This window comes from Mus musculus, chromosome 9 (genome assembly GCF_000001635.26).
Source record: "Mus musculus strain C57BL/6J chromosome 9, GRCm38.p6 C57BL/6J".
Taxonomy (NCBI): domain Eukaryota; kingdom Metazoa; phylum Chordata; class Mammalia; order Rodentia; family Muridae; genus Mus; species Mus musculus.
The window spans coordinates 49,570,136-49,592,511 of record NC_000075.6 but is presented as its reverse complement, the minus strand read 5'-3'; the positions used below and the strand labels follow the sequence as shown (position 1 = coordinate 49,592,511).

Sequence of the window (22,376 nt, the reverse complement as noted above, 5' to 3'; positions counted from 1 at the left end):
CGAGCCGGGCAGACCCCTATTTGAAAGGAGCCCTGGCCTCTGCTTCTGCCTTTTCTCTTTTATCTCTATCTCTCTTGCTTGATACCTTCATATTCTCCACGGACTCTCCCCTCACTCCCTTCAAAAGCATGCCTACAGCGGTAATGAAAGAGGGATTCACTAGAGGGAAGTGGGTGGGAAGAGTGCTATTTTAGAACAGTAGCTTTATAAATGGGCAGTTGAGCTCTCAAAAAAAGAAAGAAGAAAAAGAAAACCCACGTTCCTCAGAGACTGTGTGGGATTTAAAAATCCAAGAAATGAACAGGAGACAGACCATACAGATGAAACATATGCAAATAAGGGCTTGCTTTACACATCTCCTTCTTATTCCTCACCCTGTTCTCAGTGTGCCTTCATCTTAGAGGAGAAAAATCAGTGTAGGAGAGGCAATGAGTTAATGTGAGAGCAAGCAGCAGTCAGGAATAAAACAGAGAAGGAGGCCAGTGGAGGAGAAAGACATAATCAAGGGTGAAATAGCTTAGGACAGGGACACCTGCATGTAGTGCCACATGGCTAGTGAGTCAAATATGTTAAGTAGGATGTCGGGGTTCATCTTCAGTAAAAGGCCACATGTGTGGATCTCAGAAATGATATGATGTCTCAATGTATATGTCCGGAGCAGGGTAGGTCAGCTGGGAGGGACATGGCAACTTCCACATCTGGCTGATCCTGCCTTATAGCCATGTGACAATGATATCACAGGAACATGGAGGCTGGTTAGCATTCTGCTTTATGCTCAGCTATTTTGCAAGTTTATGACAGGCAGTCTGGCTTCTGGAAGATGCAGGATCCCCAAAAGTGAGCCTGCCCACTGGGGTCAGAAGAAAGAACTTGGGGAAAATTTTAAGAAGACCCATTTCTTCCTGGCTAAAGGCAGGCTGCTTCTCATCTGACCTCAGCACAGAAGATGTCTGCTTGGTTTCTGAAAAGTGAGGAAGCAGAGGTTAAGATCTGAGAAGTACAAACTGCATGGAGGACCTCAGGGAGATTGCCCTCTGTCTCAACCTTAACATGCAAGGATTTTTCTCTCATTTAAACCTGCTAGGCAACTTGCTACACATCGAACCAGAAGATGCAGGTTTCTCATAGAAATTCTTTCATGTTTCTGCAACTCAAGGCCTATGTTTGAATGTCAGTAAGGACAATGGTAAGCTGTGGATGCTTGGTTGGCATCCCAGTTCTGCATTTTATAATATTAGGTAGAATGAACTTTCATGGCCAGAATATTTACACCACAGAAAATTGCAAAGACTGCACGCTATAGCATCTCTTCTACCATAGCCGCTTTGATAAACATTTACCAGAATGTCACTGGTCAGGAAAGCATGAATAAACTATATCTTATAATTCAAATTATAGTAACCCTCCCAGCCACAATACATTGAAGATTGTACTACCTACACAAACCAGTATTACAGGATGCTCAAGTCACTTCTGGGAAGTAGTGTGGTATCTGCGTATAACTGACAGATACTCCAGTCATCTTTGGCATCTCAGGATCACTGTTGCTGCCTAATCCAATGCAAATGTTATAGGATTCTGTGTTGTTTAGAAAATGGAAACAAGACAGGAAACTGCACACCCAGCACAACGCAGGATTTTTTTCCCCCTGAATATTTTTGGTGTACATTCTGTTGTATCTGTGGCTTTTGAACATGTAGCTAGGGGGGAGTGAATGCATAGGCCTGAATGTATATACGTTAGCTTGTTTCCTGTGAGGGTAGATGTCTGTGTTCATACCCCCTCCCTAACTTGTCGGTTCCTAAGTAAGGAATCCACTCTTTCTTAGCTGGGAAGTAAAATGAGAACACATGTCCATTTTCAGGGTTTGTTTAAGAATTTTGCAACAAGTTGGAGGAAATCACGTCTGCTCAGCTAAGCAATTTGGTGTCTGTTGATAGCCAAACAGCCTAGAAAATTATCTTTGCCTCAGCTCACCCACTGTGCAAGGCATTGCTGATGTGGAGCTGGCGGCTTCCAGGGGCCTATTGTGTGGGATGCCGCAGAACACTGGTGAGGGAGAGGCAGGTATATGATTTAGCCATCTCTTGCTCTGCCTGCTTTGCTTAATAAGTGAGCATTGCCAGACAGTCATTGTGTGGCTATTCTGTCAATGCTTGGGTAATTTCTTCTCTCCCATCCCGCAGGGAACTGTGATAAAGCATAGACAATTACCAGAAGATTTCAGAAAGAGCTTCCAACAAACCACATAGAAATCACTAGAAACATGAAGATGTCTGAGCCTCTAATGTAACATGCCAAGATTTCTTTTGCTTTCAGAATTTGTCTCTTAAAGTATGGAGACATGTGGATTTTGTGACAGTGTCTCCTTGGGAGGCCTCTTGCTTAATAGAAGAAATGGGATAGAAAAGACTCAGCTAATTAGTGTTCTAGAGTCAGAGAATGTTTATGCCCAGTCTTGATGATCATTTGAGGAAGATATCAGAGGGCTGGAGATTATATCTTTCCCAGAGGTCACCATGTCAAAACAAGACCTCTGATTTCTAGGCAATATAAATGCAGCAGCCACATCTACAGCTACCTCTGCTGTTCCTTCCTTCTCTCTGTCACTGTCATGTTCTGTGGATGACTGATAGCAGATGCTATGCTAAACATTCTGTGTTCTACTTGCTTCTTGTGATGAGCACTGGGCAGCTACTGGGCATGGGTGCAGATGGGTACCCGCAAGATGTCATTTCAAGGAGCATGCAATTGCATCATGTTTACTGCCTACAAAAGGAAGAAAAACACACAGGTTTGCTCCTATCCCCAGATTTATCCTTTCTTTGTCTAAAGGATGAATACAAGCTTCTAGAGATAGTTATAAGATGGTCCTTTCCTTAGCATAAGAATTTGTATTTTAAAAATACATGGAGTTTTCTGGAATGATCATTCCTAAAGCTTGATGTTAGTCTCCTGGCTCTAAGCAGAGTGCACACTGGGTTTACTCTCTGAGAAGTGTGGGTGTAACCTGGGACTATCTGGTTCAGATGTGGCCTCCTCAATCATGAAGTTTGCTTTCTTCCATTTTTTTTCACTAAGCTCAGAGTAGAATTGGTAGAAGACATCCATTGCCCTCTGAGGCATCAGTAAGTAGAGGCTTCACAGAAACCGAAGAAAAATGGACTGTGGAAAAGAGCAAATTTAGCTTCTCCATAGCTGTGTAATAATGAATAATCCATCTCAACTGCTAAGCCTCAGTTTCCCCATTCATAGAGTAGATCGATGAGTCCAGGGGCTGTGGTGGGCCCCAGGAATGAGGTCTATAAAGCTTCCAGCCTGGAGCTCCATGCTTGCTTGCTTGCTTGCTTGCTTGCTGATAGAGTCTCTTGCAGATTCTCTTTACTTCTTGGTGTCAACACAAGAATAAAAATATCCCTGATCAGGAGTAGTAATGCTGATTCCCCTGGGCAGATGCCCTTGTCAGTTTCTGAAAGGGAAGACTTTTCGATCAGTCTGAGAATGCTTGGTTTGGGAGAGATCTGGGGGTTTCTTGAACACAGTCAGTCCTGCTTTCAAACTGCTGCTGCTCAAGCCAGCTTTACTCAGATCTTAAAGTTTATTTGGTGGGGCAGAAGCTGCTTGGCATGGCAGCTACAAACACTAAGACCCAAGTTTCTGCTGTACGTGTGAGTAGCAAGACAGAGGTCTGGCCCTGTCTTCCTTAGGCAGAGTTTACAGTGAAGTTTGAACCCAGATGCTCCTTACTGCTCTTGTCAGAAATAGGAAGGGTTATAGAAGATTGCTTGGAGGGCTGCTGTGTTCACATCTGGACCTGAGAAGCACTGAGGGATCCTGATGCTGCCTGGTTGGCTCAACCTCTTTGATTCTGCATATATGATTTAATCACATCGACAGATAATTGCCCAGAATTAGACTGAGGGACTGTCTTTTTTTTTCTTTTTAACAAACAAGCCTCCAGAATTTAAACATTCTTTAAATGAACACATAGCCATTTTGACATCCAAAAAAAAGTATTCTTGAAATAGGCCAACTTGTTGAGTCTTAGTGTTGGTCAAGCTGAGGGTGTGGAAAATAGCTGTGCTAATTGGCCTCATTTGCCTTCCATCCACATGATCCCAAGGCTTCTCTTGGCCCTCTCAATGTTGTTAGCAGCTGCCTGGGGATGCTAACTTGCTTTCCTTTGCCTTATTTTAAGGTGATAATAAGTACCATTTGCAGAACACCCTTTGTTCAGTAACAGGAAACCCTCTGTGTATCATGTAGATCACCTCTTAACACGCAGCAGGATCAAATGATGTTGCCATCGTAGCTTCTCCCCACATGGGATTTCCTAAGGTGGGAACCACTGTGGCATGAGCTCAGATCAGAAGCAGGGTACTCAGCCAAGCTGTGTTTTGAATGCTCTTGTCTAGTTTAGACCAGAGCATCAGTCAGTAACAGAGAGTCCAAGGATAGAGCCCCACTACAGAAGGGTGGCACCTGCTGGGTGCCCTCAGAAGCCTGGATGGAGGGGTAGCTCTGGCTTTGCCCAGGTTGTGTGAGGCCTGTGCTGAGCCTCTAGAATCAGCAGAGATTGACTCTGGAACTATGTGAACCTAGAACTGTGTGGAATCCTTACCTACAGGACTTGGACAAGCCAGAGCCAAGAGCGACTGCTTAATTCAACACCAGTTTCCCTTCCTCAGTCGTGTCACTATTGAGGGACAGTGGGTTTTCACAATCAGTTAAGTCAACTGCTGCCTTTCCCAAAGGGCTCGTAGAGAACTGGAGAGATAGAAGAACTTGCCTAAAGCTCTATGATGGTTTTAGAGATAAGACTAGAAAAGAAATCTCAAACTTCCTTTTCAACTGATCCCCCCCCCCCACACACACACCTTACTACCCTTTGCCTCTGCTTTCATGCTGACTTTACAGAAGACATTAAGCACAAGGATCCAGACCTCCAGCTGCACACGACCACTCTGTCTGTCTAAGTGTTCAGATCTGGCCCAACTACTTCCAATACTTTTGTTTTCTTTTTGTTAAGTAATTTAAGAAACAATACTCACCTCTGAAGATGCCGTGTGAGTGAAAGTGGACCAGTCATCAGGCAGGCCGCCTTTGTCTGAACCTGCTGGTGACAGAACCAAGTCTGAGACACTTGGAAATTACAGAACCACCTCACCTCACTGGGGAGCTTATTGGTGCGATACTTCAGCTCTTTCTTTTCTGCCAGGTTATCATTTTTGAATCATCCCACGTATTGCTGTCTATATCTCATTTTATGATGAAGAAATTTCACCTTCTAATGATCTGCCCAGCCAGAACTTCCATGTGTTGGAAGCTATATATGTGAACCACTGTGTATGGGGAGCTATTTTAGTGAAGTCATGTGTGCTGGGAGCTATAATAGTGAACTTTCCATGGTAGTAATGAAATACCAACCCAAGGTGCTTATAAACAAAGAGCGATTAGTTTGTCTTATGATTTTTGAAGCTCAAGTCAAGACTGAGTAGGCCCAATGGATTTGGATTTCTGCTGAGGGTAGCATATAAGGGAAGTGCCAATCAAAGCAAGCATGCACACAATAACCAGGAAACAGAGAAAGAGAGAAGGCTGGCCTCTTACAGTCTCTATTGAAGAGACACCCTCAGTGTTCTAAATGCTTCCACTGGGCCCCACCTGCCAAAGGTCCACAGTCCTCCTGATGACTGAGCCTTTAACACATGGACACATCCAGGGTAGTAATGCATCACACCATAGCAGACTCTCCCTGTGCTTATGTAGATGGGTCTCCTGGGAAACAAATGAAGTCCCCATGTGTCGTTCTTTGCGTCCTTGTATCAGTGTCTTTGGTAGAGTGATCTGCAGGGAAGACACTTGTATGGCATTTGAATTTCCCTATAGGCTGAAATACAGAAGACAGGAAGAAGTTACAGGAGAGAGTCTTTATACATGGTCACAGTCACCTGTCTTTCTCCATGGAGATTATGTATCAGCCACAGTCTACATCTAGTATCATAAAGATCTATAGCTCCAATGCAATAGATGCTTGGGCAGTAGTTTTGAATTCTCACATTTGAAGAAGAACTAATGAATCACCGAATAACCTTTTCTTTAAAGTGAGGCATACATGGCAGGGAAGCAGCCAAAGAAAGCAAGGAATAGCATAGAGCTATTAAGAAGAAGAAATACTAATCTTTTACATACAAGAGAAGCATTTGTCCTTGGGACTCTCCATCTCTGAAAGCAAGATGAATTCAGCTAAGGAATTGTTAGAAACAATTCAGAGTTTTCTTTCATTCGGTTCAGCAGGGGATTGAGAATCCTATTAATGCACCTGTCGAGCTTGGAACTTCATCAGTAGACTAGAATAAAGGTAGGAGGCAGGTAGTTCCTTATTCCACAGAATAGAAAGCTTTCTTCACAAAAACGACTACCACTTAGTGCTGGGTGTCTTTAAAATTGCCATTTTGAAGATTCTATAGCCATAATTTATATTATTTTATGACTTATAGCTAATTCATAATGCTAAAGACTTTATTTCAGAGCCCTGAGGTCTCATTTGTGGGAAGGGTGTCTGATGCTTCCTTCACACAGTCCCTCACCTTCCTTTTCTTCCTTACAATTTGCAAGGATGTGCACAGCGCATACAGACTCTGTTTTGATTACCACTCGGTGATCAGCAGACTCATCTCTGGGAGTTTTGGATGCAGCTCACAAAGGAGGCCTCTCAGTCTCACCTGATGAGCAAAGCAGTCTCCTAGGTGACAGAGACCTGGCATTTGTAGACTGTATGGGATCATCCTGAGCTAGGTGACGATGTCAGACTCAAATAGTAGCAATTGTAGGTTATCCTTCCTTTATCATATCCGGTTTATTGCAACATGTATCTACTTTCAGAAAAAATAATGGACTCATGTGTCTTGGCATGCTGATTGTGTTGATTCTGTAAAGAAACAGAACCAATAGGAGACACGAAATACATAGGCATACACTTTCTCATATATGTGGACATGTATATGCACATGTACAAAATTATGATATGTGTGTATATATTATACAAGTACAGATTTTTAAATGAATAGATTGCTATGATGAATGGGCTCACATAGCTATGGAAGCTAGGAAGTCTAGGTCTGCTATCAACAAGCTGAACATCCAAGAGAAATAACAGTCTCATTCCAGTCTGAGTCAGAGTCCAAGAACCAGCAGAGCCTATAGCATGAGTTCCATTCCAAGTCCAGGTACAGGCAGGAGAGGTCCTGGAGTCCTGCTTGTTGTTGTTGTTGTTGTTGTTGTTGTTGTTGTTGTTTAAGGAAAGAGAGATTGAGATTCTGTCTTACTTAGCTTTCTACCTACAACTTAACCAATTAGGTGAGGGTCACCACACAATTAGGAAGTGCAGTCTGACAACTCCACCTAATCAGCATGTTAACCTCTTCCAGAAACACCTTCAGAGACCCACCCAGAATGATGGTTAGCCAAATGCCAGGGTACTCTGTGGCCCAGGCAAGTCTATCTGCACACCTATCCCTCACAGCAGCTATGGCTGTACTTCCTGAAGTGCTGCTGTGACTCACATGAAATCAGAATTTATGCAGAACTGCATCCCATTGCTTCATGTGATGAATGGCAAAGTAAGAGTGATTGTAAAAATAACTATTCTCAGTCAGGGGCTTGGAGACTTTAGCTGGGTCTGCTTGTTTGCAGTTCTTCAGTTACCCCAGGCAGGGTATCGACTGAGCCAGTGGTCCCTGACCTGGTTACATAGCAAACTCTTGAGCATCCTTAGACCAGAACCATGGGGTCCTCATGACAGAGGTGCAAAATCGGAATTTTCAGGGGATGGAAAGGCGCTCATTGAAGATAAATCCAGGAACATCACCTCTCAGCTTCCAGGAGGGGAAGTCTTGTGTCCTGATCAGTCTAATCTATGCCAAGAGCTGAGGCCTCATTGCATGATTAACACTAGCCCCTAAGTCCAGGGTATACTGTTTTATGGAGAAGGCTGTGCACAGGTTAACACAGAGGATAGTTTCTAGAAGGCTTAGAGACATGGTGGGGTTAGCACAGAGAATCTTCTTACTAAGACTCCTTAGAGACTACTAGAGCTATTGCATCCAAATGCCATCGCTGCCTTTTATTCTAATGACACTTTTCTTCTAGAATGTTCCATTCCTCCTTTCCTTTAACCCGCTCTCCTCCTTCTGTCCCTCCTTTCTTTCCAGGTTTTGTAAATTTGTTAGGCTCCTGCAGCTGCTGTCCAATGGAGACCCGTACGATGGGAGAAAGCTTTCCCCTAAGCATTTGGCAATAGGCCGAATCCAAGTCTCCATCAGACCTTGCTCTAGACCCAGGCTTCTCCCCTCAGGCTTTGATCTCTGATCACTGCCTGTGACTCTGTAAACCTAAGAATGCCTGTGACTCTGTTGGCCTAAGGTTATGGATCTCAAAGAAGGACCAACTCTAAACTTGAATCCTATTTAGTTGATAGTTCTGCCCTAAGTACAGGACAGAGGGTAGGAAACCACAGCATGGTAATTGTGTTGTTTAGGGATGTTGTTGTTGTTGTTGTTATTTAGGTGACTGATTTTTCAACTGTGTAACTTACCTGGGAGTGGTTTTGAGAAAACAGATTTCTCATTCTTTCTTTCCGCCTAGGAAGCAAGCAAATAACTCACAGTCCAATGCCTTTGGAAACAGATATGGGGTCTTCATGGATGTTGGAGGTATTTGTGTAGAACATTCAGAATCTACCAGCCCACTGGAATGGGCTTGGAGTAGAACCATGGTGGGAAAGCAAAGGAGTAAGAAGCAGGTGCTGTATCTCCAGAGAGTGGGGTGATATCCAGAGACTGCTGGTATGGCATACAGAGGCAGACTCATGGTCGCAAAGGGAGTTTAAGGGCTGCTGCTGGTGTTGTCTGCCCTCGTTCTCTCTAGCCATTTATTCTGGAAATCCTGGTCCTTGGGAGACTTGCTTGTCAGGTTGTTACTATTTAGTAGCTTTCAATAAGATACTGGCATCGTTAAAAGCCAAATAGTGGTGCTGGCAACTACAGCTTGTTTATAGAAATGAAGGCAGCTTGACTTGTTATAAAATAAGGTATACTGCGTGAACAGGGGTTCACATTCATATATGTTATTGCTTTTCTGTTCTGACCAATGTTGTGGCTGCTGCTGTTGCTTTTAAGTGTGGAGAACTTCTGCTAGTCTTGTAGAAGTACAGTTATGAGCCTCGCTGTATATTAAGGACCTATTCTGAGAACTGTTTCATGGACAGATATCATTTTGGTACAAGCATCTTGCAGTGTAAGAACACCCTTACATAAACTCAGGTAGCACAAATCAGTCACTTGACATGGCCTCCTTTTCACCCCTTCCATAGTCTCCTATCTAGTTTTATGGAATATACCCACTCTCACAACTCCTGGATTATATGCATATAAATATATGAACATCCACATATGTATGGGAGAGAGAGGGGGGAGAGAGAGGGGAGAGAGGGGGAGAGAGGGGGGAGAGAGAGAGCAGTGTTCTCTCTTTCTGGGATTGAGTCACTTATCTTAATAGAATACTTTCCAGTTCCACCTATTTTCCTTAAAATTTCACAACTTCATTTTGCTTAGTAGCTCAATAAAAGTCCACGGTGTGTTCAAATTTTCTAAATGAAAATGTGTTTGGAAGGCCATGTGTTTGGAAGTTCTCTAATGTAGGGTTCAAGGCAGGGGGACACTGAGATAGATTGCTGGGGATCAGAAGTTTATTAGAAGGTATTAAGGCCTTGCAAAGACAGACAGTGATGTGATTCTGAGGAGCGCTCATCCAGCGTCAGGAGCAGAGCATGGCAGGGGCTCTGCAGTCAAATTTGTACCCATGTGGCAGAGTTGGGTCTTTGAAATTCTTGAGATTGGGGCACTCACAGCAGGAGCCTGCAATGGGCTCTCCAGTTCCCGAGAAGGCAGCAGAGATGTGTGGCCACCAGCACTACTTTGTTGTGCCTTCATGTGTCTCTTGATTAGGTGCTAAAAAATAAGCTGCATGAGGCTACTGCTGGGTAATGTGGCACAGTGCTTTACAGTCCTTTTCATTTTTTTATAGGTGTAAAGAGTACATAGTAAAATAATACAAGCCATAGAATACTTAATGCATAAAACCAGTAACATAGTCATTCAAGGTCTATCATAATTGAATGTGTACATGTTATCCAGCTGGTGACACAGTATGTGTGTTTTCACAAGCAGTGTGCTCTGGTGCTAGGAATTTTTAAGCTCTGCTTTTCCAAACAGGGTCTCACTATGTAGCCCACACTCACCTTGAGCTCATTATGGAGCCCAACCTATGTGCATCTGTATGTGAATCTCTGTGCATTTATGTCCATGACTATGTTGTTATATTCATGTATGTGTACCTGTATATGGATCTGTATATGTTTATGTGCATGTCCATTTTTCTGTGTGTCTATGTCTGTGTGGTTCTTTTCTGCTTCCCATTCCAAGTCCTTTATTTAAACATGACATGGGGACCATCAGGCCAGGTTCGTGGTGGTCACTCTAGACTCCCAATGCAGAGAGAATAGTTTGTTCTCCTGAAGGTGATGGGAAGAAGTTTCCCAGACCTCCACTTACAGACTTTTCCACTGGGTGGATTTTTCCTTTCTTGTGAATATCAGCATGAAAGATCCAAGAACAAGCAGTACAGATACTTGATTTCAAGTTTCTTGTCACCTTGAGGGGTGAAAGAAGGATTACCCTTGTGAAAGTAATCAAACAAGACTCACTACCTTGGCATGAGATTGTTGGATGTCTGGCCCTCAAGGGTGAGCCTCATTACTTGTCCTTGACCTTTGAATTGGCTCTTTGGGATCCAGTCAGACTGCAGTCCTTGAACATCAAAGTGCATGGCAACATGGTACCATGGGGCCTTTCATATTCCTGCCTTTGATTCCACAGGATGAGATCCAAAGGCTCTTCTGCTTGTACAACCACCACAGTGAGTGTGTCAAGGACAGTATGGTGTGGGTGGTATGTAAGGGGTCGAGTGTAGGTAAACAATAAAAAGGACTTGGTAACGTTGGTGTCTGTAAAATCTTATTGAGAACACAAACCAGAATCTCTGAGGGATGTGAGGATACCTTGGTCCAGGCTCAATTTGTGTGACTTGAATCCTCAAAGTTGCAGAACTTTTCTAGGCAGAATGAAAGGGCCAGGTTAGCACGTAGGGGAGATCCCAGCTACCAGGATGGTATGGTTCTTGCTGTTACCTGGTGACATTTCCACCACTGTCCATCTTCCCAGCAAACTCTTCCCAAGACGCTACATTCTTCATAAGTCAGAAAAAGAAAAAAAGACCACCGGCAGCCTGGAGGGCAGCCACGAGTTGCTGCTGTTATTAGTAATATAAAATATACGGTAAAAAAATATGCCAAGGAGGGTTAGGAACTAACCTGGGGTAGGGTGGGATGTGGGGTTCATCCCCCTCTCTGAAATCACACTGCAGGAGCCAGAGTCTCAGTAGCCTGGAGATGATGCTGAGATTTTGAGATTAGCACTCTGAGTAATCACGTGGGTGGGGTGGGCTATCATGCTGGCAGATGAAATGGCGCAGACCCTCAATGTCTTGTTGTATGCCTACACTGTCCTCTCTTCAGCCCTCAGTGCACTCTGCCTCAGCCCCATCTCTTTAGCACCCACCCCTACCCAGTCTAATCTATAGCCATGCTAAGTTCTGAGCTTCCAAGAAGCATGGTGGTGATAACCAGCATTGCAGCTTGTATGGTGATTTCTGATAGAGAGCAGTGATGCTGAGGATGGCATTCTCCCTGGATCCCTAACTTATGCAGCAGTGTGGTTAACTCATGACCAATAGCTATACTATTCTAAGAATAGCCATGCAAATGCTCAGATATTCTTCTGCTGCTCCCCACTCCAACATTTGAGTAATGTGGCCATGTGTTTTATCCATCAGGCCAAACACCATTGGGTTGGGTTAAGAGTAGCTGTGTGGTGTGAGACTGGACTCTGCACCTCGTAGAAAGAAGTGTGACCTCTGACAGGAATTCCTTTGCCAGGAACATGCTGCAAATCACCTCTTCAGGAGGATATTTTTCTTGAGATGCCCAAGTTCAGAACCAGCATGAGTTACTACGAGTGATTCTGAGGATGAAACATTCACAATCCAGACAGCATCAAGAATGCCATTGTTGCTTTGAGATAGGTTCTTGCTGTGCATCCCACACTGCCCTCAGACTTCCCACCTTCCTTTCAGCATACTGTGATTACAGGTATGCACCCGCCACACCCAGCAAAGAATCATTTCATACCAACATTCTAATAGGGAAAACGATGACTAATTCAGAACCCACTGGGGAAAACCTAACTCCTTTGGTCCTGCCCCTGATGATGGCCACCATCAGTGCTGAGCACAGAGCTTTCACGGTTGTAAAATGAGCTGCACAAAAGCTTTGAGGCCAAGCCCACGGGGGATGAGCATAGGGTTCTGAGGAGGGCTGTAGAGGTGAGAAAATGGCCTTGTTGCTTCAGCAACTGTGATTTTAGCTACTGCTCAGAGTCAGAAAGAGATCTACCCGGACTGCTCCTAGCCTGTGGTGTCTTTCTCTAACCTTGTGTCTGTTTGCCAGCTCCTCCATCAGAAAAACAATCATCTTTCAGCAAAGATCACTTTGAGACTGACTCTATTAAGTTCATATCTACAACAAGTCCCTGGAGGCAGGTCAGCCTGGGTTCAATTCTGTTTTCACAATTCCTTCATTATTCCAATAGGACAAAATAGTACCAACCTCATGGGATCATTGTAAAGATTAAATAAATTAAACATTGGCTGGCCCACAATAATCACACACAAATCATTGAGTGTGTAGAATTTCTCCTTAATGGAAAAGAGATTTCGACAATTCTCTGCAATGTTTGTTTGAGGAGTGTTAAGCTCTGTATCTTCAATAGCCCAGATGTGCTTAAAGCCATCAACACATAAGGACAGTTTTGAAAGACATTGGCGATATCTAAAATTCTCAGGATGAAGTTGCATGCCAGCACTCTCTAACTTTCTATTTTCACAGTGTAAAGAATACAACATCTGCAAACAACAGCTGGACAAATATTGAAAGATATAATCCCAGTTTCTTGCCATGTTAGCAGAAGCTGTTGGAAGTGGGGATGGGGGAAGTCTGCCTCATATCGGTACCTTTTTATGACTGGGAGAAAGATGCCAGTGAGTCATTTTGTTAAGGCAAGGGCAGAGAACAACCTGAGATTACGTTGTCCAGAGCATCCCGGGTGCCTAGCAAGAGAGGCTGTTACCAAGAAGCCCTGATTGATGGATTGAATTTATCTGGAGAACTTCATCTGAGTTTCAAACATCTGTTTGTTTCCTTGCCCTGCATTTCCCTCATGTAGCTTCACATAAGGTGCTGCCCTGCCCACCAGCAGAGTCTACCCAGAGAAAGGGAAGAACAAGAACAAACAACAATCAATCAATCAATCAATCAATCAATCAATAGTTTCCCTGGAGGACTGGGTAGATGATTCAATGGGTAAGAGTGCTTGCTGTGGGGCCTGAGTTCAAATCCTATACACCCATCTAAAGAGCCAGGCAAGCCTAGTTGGCATGCCAGTAATTGAAACTTTAAGTGGCAGGTGCAGGCATATCCCAGGAGATCATTGAATGGCCAGCTGAGTTAAAAATGCAAGTTTCAGGTTCAGTGAGAGACCCTGTCTTAAGATAATAAGGTGGAGACAGGAAACCTGACAGCTTGCTTTAAGTTCCTTAAGTGAATGTGTAAAAGACACACACACACACACACACACACACACACACACACACACACAGAGAGAGAGAGAGAGAGAGAGAGAGAGAGAGACATACACACACATACATACACACACCACCACCACCATCACAACAACAACAACGACACTTATACCATACACATAACAAACGAGCAAGTCTTAATTAATTAATAAAAATTGCCCTGGCTTGGGCTCATTTGGACATTTTAGACAGCTCATCACAAAGCCTTCAAGAGCATGTGTAGTTTTAGCTCAGCTTTCTAGAGCTATTTTTCCACTTGGTAACCCTGGCTCTTTGGGGTTGGAGATGAGACTAGGGCAAATGAAATAAAGAGAACTCAGAACTAGCTACTGAGATTCACAAGAAAATAAGACACAGAAGCAAAGGGCAATCCTAGGTCAAGAGTCAATTTGTGGTCAACCTTAGGGCTTCCAAACTTCACTTGAGCATATGGGATTTCCACTCCTGGTTTTTCTGAAGGGAAAATAAAGGAGTTGGTGAGGGCACATCAGTCCCTTCCTGCTCTGCCTCCCTGGTCACTAATTACCTCTACAATCCTGGCCCTCCATGATAGTGCAGGATGGGAAGCCACGTTGGAAATAGACCATGTTACAGCTTCTCGGCACACATATACGTGGCTGTGTGCTCCTCGGGGTTAGATGCTCTATAACATTCTTGCCCTTACCTGTTATGCACTATAAGAGACTGGGCTAGTGCCCAATTCCAAAGGATTTTCTTCCCGGACTGGAAGCTGGCCCTGGTGAGACACCATGAGGATACTTCTGACTTGATGCTTTGGCAAACACAAAAAAAACTTTAAGTATATTTTAAGATGAGAAAATATGCTCGTTTTGACGGGCAGACTGGCTTCTATACTGGCCCAGTGCTGAGTCTGTGGATGTGGGTAAAGTGTGTGTGGTTTATGCCTGTGCTCGATGTTTCTTAGAGTATGGGAGATGGCATTGGTGGTGGGAGTGAGGGGCGGCAAACTGTGTGATTCTTATTTCTGAACGGAGAGACCAACCAACACGTATAGTTTCTCGCTCTGTATTCAGAAACACGAGGTGTGAAGTTACCTGGAGTTAATTACATTTTCCAGCTGCTAGGTGGATGTGGTTTTTAGTCATCAACAATGTGTGTGTGTGTGTGTGTGTGTGTGTGTGTGTGTGTGTGTGTGTGGTGTAGTGTGTAGTGTAGTGTAGTCTAGTGTATGCTTGTGTGAATGGTATGTGTATGTGTATACATACATAAATGCATATATATGGTAGGAGGGGCTGTGGATCCTATGACAGTGTAGACAGTATATGGCATCAGAAGAGAAGCCCCATGCCGGTCCTCACCCTCCACCTTGTTCTGAGACAGACTTTCTTACCATCTGTCACCGCTTATGTCAGCCTGGATGCCTCTCAAACTCAGGGCATTCTCCAGTCCCTGCCTCCCATCTCCGTAGGAAAACTGGAATTGTGGATGCATGCTGCCACATCCGGCTTTACATGAGGTCTAGGAATCTCAACTGTGTTCCTCACATTTGCATGGCTGGTGCTTTTCACCTGCTGAGCCTCAACCCTGTCCCATAATGTTTCTTCCAGTAAACCAAAACCATTTGATGTTTAAAGTTAGAACTAATAAAATGATAGTTTGACTCAGCAAACTCAAGAGCCCAAGGGTTCTGAGGCATTGTTGAACTCCGGAGATCCAGGGGCCTGTAACCAGTATTGGACTTGGCTCCAGGTCCTGATTTGGAGACGGGTCCATGGGATAGAACCAGTAAACATTTTACCTCATTCACTGTAGCTTCTATAATTTATTATGCTAAGGAATAGAACCACTTGCTCTGACAGGTGGGTTCCTATTATTTCACTGCCAGCATTATATAGGACAGAATTTTTTGATGGTGGAATCTATCCGGTTAATCGTGGAAGCCTCAGTTGTTGGAATACTCAACATTTTTTACCACCTTATGGTGTAAATGATGGGTATGTAGAACATGCAAGGATACTGAGGCCATGATCACCTTGCCACATCCTCCACTTTTCTATTGGGACAAGTCACGGGAACTCTTCACCAGCATCATTTGTTACATGGCTTTGAACATGTAGCAGTGTCAAGTCTGCATGAGTTTATTAAAATGTTAGGTTTTGGAAGCTTGCTCAGCACATAAGCATAGAGAGCCCAGTGTCTCTTGCCAGTGACTTTGGTTTAAATCTGTCTGTACTGTCTGCAGTCTGCCAGTGGGTTTGTCTTCACTTCAGGTATTTTAATTTCTTCTCCATCAAACTGGCTTCAACCTGAAGACATGTCTACCGTCGCCGACAGCCATCTTCATCTTCTCTTTTAGTCTGAGAGTCTGCTCTCACACATCATCTGTGTTCAGATGTTCACAAACAAAAAAGACCTCAGCTGTACCCAGAGTGTTCCTTCACTCTCTAGCTTGTAGAAACCCAGGCATCACAATCCGGTGAGAGCATTACATGGAGGGTTTTGAAGTGCTTGGTTATATACTTAGTGCCATTGACCTGGAAACCTCACTACATTACTTCTGGATATTCAAGTTTAAACAAAACTTATATTGGAGTATCTTGCTGAAAGATTAGCAGTGCTTATACAGCTTTGAGATGAGTCTAGTTCTGCTGTGATCCAGCTGTAAGCTCTCAGGATGTTTTCAGTGGCAGCTGGGATGTAGTCTTCCATGTTGATGCCATTCTATGCAACCAGAAATCAAAATCTCCGAGAGCGTGTGCTTTATAGCACCTTTAAATTAGCATCTGCATTGGGGTTAATGATATTTAAATGTTTACCTTATTTTTTCCTGAGCAGCTATTCCCAACAACATCTCAAACCATAAATGCAGAGCTGATATAAGTGACATTCCTGTGCCATCTAGTAATTTATTAATCCCTTTTCGCTTAAATGAGATAAATTTACTCATACGAAATTACTCTTTCAACAACATTAATCTGACATGTGCACTTATTCTATTAATATATTGTACACATTTGTATAAGCTTCCAGTGGATCTCTCTCCCTCTCCCTCTCTTTCTCTCTCTCTCTCTCTCTCTCTCTCTCTCTCTCTCTCTCTCTCTCTCATACACACACACACACACACACACACAGAGAGAGAGAGAGAGAGAGAGAGAGAGAGAGGTATTAGCTACAATCGTACACAAGAAATTTCTACCATTTCATTCCTACTGTTACAAATATTATTGGGGATTTTATTTATTTGAGATTGTGGGGGGAGTTAAGATTGTGTGTGTGTGTGTGTGTGTGTGTGTGAGAGAGAGAGAGAGAGAGAGAGAGAGAGAGAGAGAGACTACATGAAATATCTTTCTAAATCAGTTCAATACCCATATGATGTCTATAGGGTCAGCATCCTGATTTGGAGATGAAGACTATGGACTCAGGCCCACTTGCCAGCCAACTCTGTCCCTAAGTGACAGAGTTGGAACTCAGACTGTCTCCCTGACTCCAGAACCTGTGTCCTTAACTACAACCAGCTCCTATTGAACTTGTGTGGCGATCCAAGCACAGAAGTTCAGTCTTATTGCATTTATAGCTTGAGAAGACTGAGGTCGAGGCAAAATGGTCCATCCAGAGCACTGCTCAGTGTTTCCATTGCTGTGGTTTTGGCTCTGACTGAATTCAAAATTTTCCAAACAAATAAGTTAGCACAAAAAAACAGAACTAGGCTACCTATCCACACATTAGGTCATTCGGGAAAGAGATTGTATGGTTCAGCCATAAAGGAAAACATCACATCCCTCACACTGAAATAATCTCCTCGGGAAGGGTGGTTCCTAGCGTTATGCACTGAATGTACAAGTACTGGGAGCTTTGTGTGATCCCCACATATCAATTACCATAATCTTTCCGAAGCTGTGGGTCATTTCAGTTTCTCTGTTTTGCCGAGGGGGCACTGAGGGGTTAGTAACTTGCCTGTGATCAAACAGCTAACAGGAGGTCAGACTGAGAGTCATACTCCAGCAGATGGGAGCCTGGGCCTCGAGCACCCAGCATGATGGGCACATCAGTTTGTCTTGCTTTCTTTCTTTGAGTTTCATGCTTAGTGGTGAGAGTAAATTGTCGCTATCAATAGGGATGTCTCAGTTCTGACACTCCTGATCATCTGAGGCTGGAATTACAGCAACTGTGGTCACATGAAAAAGCCCCCAGTTATACTTAGAAAACAAAACCGCATCTCTCCACCAAGGTGATTACGCATAGCAACATTTAAGGCTTATTTCTAAAGCAACAAGAAAAAAAAAAGTAACCATAAAAGCTACAATGCAATGCCTTTTTCAGAAGTCCTTAGCTATTGTTAAATAAGTTCTAGAAAATTCTTCCACCTCATGTGAAGCCTCCGTAGTCTGTCCATCTTAATTGATCGGTCATACGATGTCTTCTTCAGCAGTGCCCACTCTGACCCTGGGCCCACAAACAGATGCCATCTCACCTTTTCCATGGCCAACGACCTTCTTCATAGCCTTCTAACATGGCAGTACTTCCAGGTGGCTTCAGAGACCACTGAGTTCACTGTCCGCTGGAAGATCCTAGCCTGACAAAATCATTGAAAACAAAGCCAGTCGAATCAGGCTGCTGCGAGAAGATGCTGACTTTAGCAAAGTCTATGAACTACTTTGGAAATCAGAATGAATGATTCTTCTCTGTCGCTTTACCTAACAAGATCCCCACCTCTCCAGATAAGTGCCTTAGCGTCTCTTATGAACTGAGATTTTCATTCACTTTTCTTCCGTAACTATGACTTTATAGCCTACTTTTCCTAGGAAACTGGGAGTTATAAAACATCTATCTACACCTAAAAGAGAGAGCATTGATTCCAGAATATTCATCAACTACAAAAAAAGGAGATAGTGAAAAAGACAAATATATTTTAGAACCAAGTACTCTCCCTTGGGCTTATTTACATGAGACTGGGAGAGGTGGACTATTCTGTTTATGGAAGGATGTTTTTTGTTTGTTTGTTTGTTTTTAAACATTAGCGCCCAGGGATTAACATAGTATGAGAGAAAGAGCTGGGGCCTTGGACTTTGTTCACTGTGAGTTTGCATCTTGACCATTAATTAAGGCCTCAAGTGTCTGCCTCCCCATCTATCAAATGGGGCTGATGGTATTATCATCCGTGAGGGAAGAGGATGATGATCATTAACAACAGGGAAATGATGACAGCAATATAATTGAAACATTTTTGAACAAAGGCTCTGCTCTATCTAACTTACGATTTGGAGGGAGAAAGAGCAACGAATGGGAACTAACAAGTTACAGTAAACCTCTTTGAATGTTTCAGAAAGGCTCTAGGAGCCTGGGGAGATAGTGCTTGATCTGCAAGGATCCATATGCAAAAGCCTGGTGTGGCACTGTGCACGTGTACTACTGCTGGGGAAGTGGAAGAGGTTGGCCAGCCAGACTAGGGTAATCGGATGAGCTCCAGGCCAATGAGAGATGCTAGCTCAAAAATCAAAGGGTTGTCACCTTGTCTCCTGAGTAATGGCACATGAGACTGACCTCTGGCCTACACAACATGCACATGTATGGACACACATACAGAGAGAGAGAGAGAGAGAGAGAGAGAGAGAGAGAGAGAGAGAGCTTCAAAGTAGGTGTAAAGTGGAGTCATGTGAGCTGGAGCATTAGAATTACACGATGTTCCTTCGTTCATCCTTGAGTTGCTCGTCATCTGAGTGAAGAATTTCAATTCCTGCATCTCAGTTTCCTCTTCTGCAGGTGATACAGCACCCTCCTTGGTCTTTTATTTTTTAAGTTCTCTAAATTATTAGTAGAATGGTGCGGTAATGAACTGGCTTTTGTAAGCCCAATAGTGTAGGTTGACTGCAGGTAGGCCTGGTGAATATATAAGGAGATGGTAATGTGGAAATTGCTGGGCAGTGTTATCCCAACCAGCAAAGCCCACCCAGGTCCAAATGTCTGGGTATGGGAGTGTGAATCTTCATATGCAGCTTAGATGACAGTGTTTATGCAGGGGAGGCTGAAGCAAAGCAGGGTATGAGCCACATGATTGGAGAGCAATGCTGGCCTAAGTGTCTTTAAAGGTATGCATTGTGCTGGCTAGGAAATTATCTTGCACACACAATGAAAGGAAGGTGAGACACAATTCAGGAGATTTTATTGCAAAACAGTGAAAGAGAAAAAAACAGGTAGAAGAAGGGAGGCGAAGAGTTTGGACTTTACCACAGGGTTCCCCTTCTCATTATTAGACCTAATAATTCAAGGTTTGGCATGCGCAGGAGGAAAATCTACACGGACTACAGTCTAAAACATCTAAGCATTGTTTGCAGAGTGGCTAGGCTCCTCTGCCCCAGCCCTGTCTGGTGCTTTGAGAGAGAAATAAGTCTCTTTTCCTTGTGTGCAAAGGGCCAGCACTCTCCATGGAAGATTTCTTTTTTTAGACCTGATGATAAATGTGTGTGAGGGATCCCGTTAGGCTGGGAATTCCTTTGAAATTCGCATTTCTCTTTCTCTCCTGTTGTTGTCCATAGATAGATCCTGGCAGCATTTGGGAATGAAAGCTCTTCAGCTTGACTCCCCCCTGAGAGTCATGTTCTTTTGTGAAAGGAGCTTTAAAAAAAAAGAAAGAAAAAGGAAAAGTGAAGGCTGTTTTTTCACTTAGAATAAGGATATTCTCCAGCAGTGAGAGCATTGAAGTAACAGGATCCATATGTTGGAGCTGAGAGCTAATGCTCAGCATATGGGCAGTGAACTTTGCAGACAGAAGGATGTCTCTGCTTTTAGAGAATGTCCTGGAAACTCCACAGAGGAATAGTGCTCAGGTGAGTCATGGCGGAGGAAGGGTTTCCGGACTTCCGGAAGTGTGAGTCACCAAGAGCAACTGAAGTGGTTCTGGTTGGCCTTCAAATTCACAGCACTGGCTTAGAGCCTTCTTGGAAACTCCCCAAGCTCTCAGGATAGCAGAGGGGCCTCATCCTGGCTTTTCTATACTCCTCAAGAAATGGCAATGCTGAGGGATGTCGCTCGGCATGCACAGATGGTTTCTTTCATTCCATGAGAACATCTTCCCTCTTCACAAAGATTGCACTGCAAAGTGAATGAGAACTTACCCAAGAGCCAGGAGGCCTTTGCTCCACAACACTGACCTACAGCTAGCAGTGATGGTGAGGGAATCGCTCCCGCTCCCTGCTCTTCTCCATCTGGACAGTGAAGGGTCAGATCACAGTGATAGCTGAGACCCTTTCCAAATGGAACACTGTGGGACTGAGCACCGCCTAACTCCAGCTATAGAAGTAAGATGGGAAAACCAACCCCAGCTGTTGGCATCTGGACCTGTGGACCCAGCCCCTGCGAGCGTCATGTGCCAGTACAGCTTTATGTACCAATAGCTATGCACAGAAAGGAGGAGGGTGGGGAGGGCTCGTTCTTGGAAAAGAATGAAGCTCCAATTCCTTGACTGGTTGGTAATGACAAAGGAGAGGTGATTGCACCCCTGGATTACTGTACCATTTCCTCCAGTTCAGTATTAGAATATGCCCAAGCTCAGCCACGTATCCATGGAGCAGAGCTCAGCCTCCTGCCCTCCTTTATCCGGAACCCCAGCCCTTTTCCCCTTTCTCCACATTGGCTCCATTTCACCCCTTTCCCTGTACAGCCTCTGCTGTGCGTTTCTCAGGACTTGCTTTGTTTGTCAGTCAGATGATTAGGAATGCTGTACCCCAAATCCCCTGCCTACCCCACCCCACCGTGCACTCCCTTTCCAGCCCCAGGCAGGCTCTTTGATCTCTGTATTCTGCAGAGCCCAACCTTGGTCTCCTGTCTCAGGAGCCTGGACTTAGAGCTGCTGCTCCAACCCTGCCTGCAAGCTGGTCACCATGGCAACAAGCTTTCCCTCTTCTTCTGTGAACAGAAAATGGCTGTTGGAAGGAAGAGCTCCCAGTCTCTATCACCCAGCCTGGTTGCTTTCTAGGGGGATGTAGGATGTAGGAGAGGGTTTGCTTCATAATGGCTCTGAGGAGTTCCTGCCATTGAACCCACTGAGTGCTAGCCTTAGCCTTTCAGATTTATTTAAAGACAGCAGAGGCAGAAGGAAGTTGATTTCAAATGAATAAAACATTCTGTTTTCCTATCCTAAAACTGATTTTCATGAACAGTTGTTATCTGCTCTAAGGAGATGATAAACGGGAAGCAGAGTGAAGCGGGTAAGCGGTGAGATCTGGTGTTGTGTATTTTCTTATCAGTACCATGGGAAGACTGAGCTTGTGGATATTCAAATAAGAATTCAGGGAAAGTCGCCAAGGGGTGCGAAGAATTCCACAAAGCACAGGCTGTGGGATTTCAGAAGCACAGCAGACTGATTGGTGTGCTAATGTTGTTTTCAGCCCTGGAGATAGGTGGTGGTTATACGTTGTGGGGTGAGGTGAGCTCTCATTGGCACCCCTGCTTTAGAATGGGTCTGATTCACAGTGGCCAAGCATGGCAACACAGGGAGTGTGCAAGCTATCCCAGTGCATAGTTCTTGGGTGACAGGCTCCCTGTGAGACACTTTAGACTGATACCCAAAAGGAACTGGCTAGCTGGCTCTTTCTGTGAATACA

The 22,376-nt window shown here is 44.1% G+C and overlaps 1 protein-coding gene across 33 annotated transcripts in view; it reads left to right on the top strand.

Moving 5' to 3' along the window:
- Ncam1 (neural cell adhesion molecule 1) overlaps positions 1 to 22,376 on the top strand; it is a 297,265-nt gene that overhangs the window by 206,882 nt on the left and 68,007 nt on the right. Inside the window, exon 1 of one of the 33 annotated variants that reach the window (XM_006510058.4) lies at positions 21,667 to 21,980. The exons of 31 other annotated variants lie outside the window; for them this stretch is intronic. In XM_006510058.4, coding sequence (XP_006510121.1) covers positions 21,953 to 21,980 — 28 coding nt within the window. In that variant the 5' untranslated portion in view covers positions 21,667 to 21,952. Of the gene's footprint in view, positions 1 to 21,666; positions 21,981 to 22,376 lie in introns of those variants that run through there. One more of the 33 variants, XM_030244105.1, reaches the window with a different exon arrangement.